Source organism: Rutidosis leptorrhynchoides, chromosome 4 (genome assembly GCF_046630445.1).
Source record: "Rutidosis leptorrhynchoides isolate AG116_Rl617_1_P2 chromosome 4, CSIRO_AGI_Rlap_v1, whole genome shotgun sequence".
Taxonomy (NCBI): domain Eukaryota; kingdom Viridiplantae; phylum Streptophyta; class Magnoliopsida; order Asterales; family Asteraceae; genus Rutidosis; species Rutidosis leptorrhynchoides.
The window spans coordinates 111,330,200-111,334,894 of NC_092336.1; the positions used below are offsets into that span (position 1 = coordinate 111,330,200).

General features: G+C 36.9%; 3 protein-coding genes across 3 annotated transcripts; 2 read left to right on the forward strand and 1 right to left on the reverse strand.

The window, feature by feature from the left end:
- The first annotated feature begins 2,222 nt into the window (after positions 1 to 2,222).
- Positions 2,223 to 2,903, forward strand: LOC139840908 (uncharacterized). Its single transcript, XM_071831149.1, has one exon. It carries the CDS (start codon positions 2,223 to 2,225, stop codon positions 2,901 to 2,903), a length of 681 nt encoding a protein of 226 aa, XP_071687250.1.
- A 3-nt stretch (positions 2,904 to 2,906) lies between these two features.
- On the forward strand, positions 2,907 to 3,506 carry LOC139840909 (uncharacterized). The gene has a single exon (XM_071831150.1). It carries the CDS (start codon positions 2,907 to 2,909, stop codon positions 3,504 to 3,506), a length of 600 nt encoding a protein of 199 aa, XP_071687251.1.
- A 424-nt stretch (positions 3,507 to 3,930) lies between these two features.
- Positions 3,931 to 4,695, reverse strand: LOC139840910 (uncharacterized). Its single transcript, XM_071831151.1, has one exon. It carries the CDS (start codon positions 4,693 to 4,695, stop codon positions 3,931 to 3,933), a length of 765 nt encoding a protein of 254 aa, XP_071687252.1.

Consider the following 4,695-nt stretch of genomic DNA (forward strand, 5'->3'; position numbering starts at 1 on the left):
TAGTGTTTATTCTAGGAAGTTAAACTCTTGTGATAGTTCCCCATCAGGATTCTATTCTTCATACCTATCCATCTCTATCTTTATAGTTATATTATAGTATTAGTAGTTAATCTTAATCTATCTCCACTTGTCACTAGAGTTAACTATTTAGGCACTTTTGTCCCACATTACTAAGCAAACATATAAAAATACGAACCTGAGTTATATTTACCACTTACTCGTTAAAAGGAAGACAAGCAGGTGAGTTATAGCTAGGAAACCCCGGCTAAATATAAATAATAAAACCGTTACTCTCTTTTGGTAGCTAATTCTGACGTGTTGCGACCTAATGACACCGCACAAATAAAACCGTCTGTTTTGGCCATATCATACTCCTATCGATCCTAATTTAAAGGTTTTGCCTAATTCGGGAAAGTCGGTGAAACAACTTGAATACTCTCAAGCAATAGGTTGTTTAATGTATGCTATGACTAGCACTAGACGGGCTATTGCTTATATCTTGGGGAATTTGAGTAGATTCACAAGTAATCCGGGTACTCACCATTGACAATTTGCGAGGTAGAACTGAGAATATGTTGCGTGATTTGTTGGTGGAAGTAGACTGCCCGGTTCTCCGTGATATTCCAGATTCATGGCTATGTTCGATATCTAATGATGGGGCATATACGGTGAAAGAGCCCCGGGTTTATATGGATCGGCACATTCTTCATGGTTCGGATATTGGTACTTCTTGGTTTAAGTTCGTGCCTCGTAAAGTCAACGTGTTTATTTGGCGTCTTCGTCTCGAGTGTGTTCCCGTTCGTTGGAATCTTTCCGCTAAAGGGTTAGATATTGTTTCCATTATTTGTCCGTCTTGCAACAATGGAGTAGAGACATGCAAACACGTGTTTTTCGATTGTAATCTTGCTCGTGAGGTATGGCTTAAGGTTCGCATTTGGCTTAATTGTGGTTTGCCTTTTTTTGACTCGTAGGATTCTTTTTTATCAAGGTTGGAAGGCGTTCGATTACAAGTGACTTCAAAGAATAAGATTATTGCGGTGGTGGTTACGTGCTTATGGTTTTGTGGCGTTTTCGTAACGGTCTTGTGTTTAATGATTCTTTTTGTAGTAGAAGCAACTTATTTGATGTTATTAGATTAGTTGCTTTTCGTTGGTTGAAAAATAGGGGTCAATGTGTTTCTAATTAGAACACTTGGCTTGCTACTCCTTTGTAATTATCCCTTAGCGTCTTGCTAGGGATCGGTTTTCTAATATAATCATTTTTTGGCCGTTAATAAAAAAAGGATTTAGGAGTACTACTTTGTGTTATATATCTATCACCACTTTTACTTTATCTACCATAAATTATACATTAACATATTGTACCGTACAAATTGTTAATGCACAATTACGGTGGGATGAAGTATAAATTACGGTGGATATATAAATTTCTTGTGTTTAAATGTTTAATTTATGATTTACTACTTTGTTAAATTGATTAACTAGTTATATACCATTTGCTGATGAAAAATAAATACTCCGTAAATATGTACTCCATTCTACTTAATTAATACACATCTAAACAAGTAGCACGAAGCTTTGTGAGGGCATGAGCGGGCTTGGCCCCCCCAACAAATAGAAAATTTGTAGCTCTTTGAGTTATGAGCGTTTGAGTTTTTTGAATCAACTAAATCAGAGTTCGCATGAAGAAGTTGTGATGAAATTGGTGATAACTCGCATATTCAGCGAGCCTTCACCATTTTGGTCATATCTTTTTTATAAGGACTTGATTTAGCAGATTCAAAAGTCAAAACGTTCGTAACTTAAAAGAACTTTTATAATCATATTCATATTTTTTTTATAAAAAAATAATTAAATATAACAGTGATCGTGACTCCTCAATGAACAAATCCAACCTCCTCTAAGACCATAGATAACACAGGCGTATGTCTACCTAACCCGCCCACAAACGCCCGGAATGGGGCGTTTGTGAGCGTTTGTGGCGGGGCGTTTGTCTTGGAAAAACGTTGTGACAAACGGACGAGAAGAGCACGTGGCACGGTTTGATTGGTGGAAATTTCATAGCCGTTACAAGGTAGCCGTTGGCTTTTTTTTTTTTTTTTTTTCCTTTCTTTCTTCTATAAATACACACTCTTTATTTTCATTTTTCACACACTTTTATTCACTACACACTCACATATATATAAAAGTTTATATATTTTCTTTGTTTTAGAAACAAAAAATATGGATTTTTTAGCCTTAAGTATCGATTTGTTATTCGATTCAACGTCGTCCGAAGAAGAGGAAGAAATTCAACCAAGAACTCGTTTTCAAAGACAACCACGACGTTTTTTAAATAGAGATCGTGAAGCAGCGGGTCAATTATTGTGGAACGATTACTTTTGTGAAAATCCGACGTTTCCAGACGACATTTTCAAGAGACGATTTCGGATGCGTAAAGTTTTATTTCTCCGTATCAAAGACGGTATTCTTCAACACTCTTATACTCCTAATGCCCCCGATCATTTTACTTTTTTCCAACAACGTCCGGATGCACTTGGACGTCTTGGTTTCTCAACTATTCAAAAAATAACTTGCGCGTCACGGCAATTGTCGTATGGGATGACCGCGGATATATTTGATGAATATATTAAAATGGCGGAAAAAACGGGTTATGTTACTTTAAATAATTTTTGCAAGTGTATAATTGACTTATATGGGAGGAAATATTTGAGGAAACCTAATGCAACTGACCTTGCTCGGTTGTACTCGGCGCACGAGGAGAAACATGGTTTTAAGGGAATGTTGGGTAGTATTGACTGTATGCATTGGGCATGGAAAAATTGTCCCGTTGCATGGAAAAGTCAATATACGAGAGGTGATCACGGTCACCCGACGATCATGCTTGAAGCGGTTGCTTCATAAAATATGTGGATATGGCATGCGTTTTTTGGGATGGCGGGTTCAAACAATGACATTAATGTGTTAAATCATTCTCCGTTGTTTGATTCCCTTCGTAAGGATAGAGCCGCACCTTCACCGTTTGAAGTAAACGGAAACCAGTATCCCTTTTGTTACTACTTGGCGGACGGGATATATCCCGATTGGACAACACTAATAAAAGGGTATACGACTCCTATTGAAGAGCCTAGAAAAAAATTTACTAAATTTCAAGCGAGTGCTAGAAAGGATGTTGAGCGTACATTTGGTGTTTTACAAGGTCGGTTTGCGATTTTAAAAACACCGGCACGAGTTATGAGTGTTAATAAGATGAGAAGGATAATGTATAGTTGTATTGTTATGCACAACATGATACAAGAAGATAACGGGTTTGCGTTAAGTACTTGGGAACAAGAATGGTTAGATAAACCCGAAAACCGGCCTCGTCGCAATATTCGGAGAAGGGTCAAAGATCGTCGATCACGAGAGAAAGAGATTCGCGATCGAGACGTGCACGATCAACTTCGTGAAGATTTAACGGCTCATATTTGGAACCTCCCGCCAAACTTTCGATCGATGCATAACTAGTGTTTTTTTTTTAATAATGTACTGTAATGTTTTTTTTTTGGGTGTATTTTTTTTTTAATTGTAATGTTTTTTTTTAATAATTAATGTGCTTTTGTCTAATTAATTTTATATTTTGTATTAAACAAAATAAAAAATAATTTAAAAACAATAAAAAAAAAAGAAAAAGGAAATGACACGTCACAGGCTTACCAAAACAAAAGCCCTCCATTACAACTTCCCAAAATGTCATGGCCCAGTCACAGTTTTTCTCAAAAAAGTGCAACTCTACCCTCCACGTCACAGTCACTATTATCTATGGTCTAATTGTATGATGTGATGATCCCGGTCCTCCAATGAACAAGTTCAAGTTCCTATCACTACATAACAGAATCACTACATAAAAGGAAGGGGAAAATTACAACATACTATACAAGTATTCATTTTTCTATAATTTTGTTTTCCTTTTAACTTTCCCATTACAAAAAAGTGAACCAAATCCGAAAAAATTTATAGTCCCCTTTGAAATATTATAAGCCGGAGGAACGTTCAGAATTGGAATAATTGTTATCCCACCTCTGCTACTCTTTGAATTATTAGAATTCCGATAACTATAGTAAACATGAGTCGAAGATGGTGGTGGTTGATTTAAACTCGTACATCTTCTTAAAAACATCGACTCCTTTGACTTCTCCACCACTTTTGAGACCGGATCTCTCTTCGGGTTCAAAGCTGACCCGGTTGAATGACTTCGTGATAAACTTTTAATTGATAATGATCTAAGCAACCCTTTTGTCCCTTTATTACTGTCACAATTAAGACTCACACTTCGTGTAAATTGCCAAAATGATTTTGATGCACTCTTCTCTTGTTCATGTTCTTGTTCTTGATCTTTACGAAATATGAACTCTTTGAGCCTTTTCTTGCGGGCTATCGAATTCGGGCTTTTTGATAAGTTCGTTATTGGATCGAGGATTTGAATATTTTGTGGGGTCTTGATTTGGGTAGGGAGGATTTGGCCATTTGAAAAGAGTTCATCAGCTGGTGTTGGACTAGAAGTGGTGCAAAAAGAGAAATCAAAAGATGGTGATAATTGGAATCGGTCTGATCGGGTCGGGTCAAGTGAATCAGATGATGGGTCATCGAGTTCATGAGAGAATGAGATTCTTGGGCATATGGGATCTTCAGAAGTTGAGCAAACATCAACAGCCAT

Coding starts and splice junctions, on each gene's coding strand:
- LOC139840909 (XM_071831150.1), top strand. CDS start 2,907: ATGTGGATATGGCATGCGTTTTTTGGGATGGCGGGTTCAAACAATGAC.
- LOC139840908 (XM_071831149.1), top strand. CDS start 2,223: ATGGATTTTTTAGCCTTAAGTATCGATTTGTTATTCGATTCAACGTCG.
- LOC139840910 (XM_071831151.1), bottom strand. CDS start 4,695: ATGGCTGTTGATGTTTGCTCAACTTCTGAAGATCCCATATGCCCAAGA.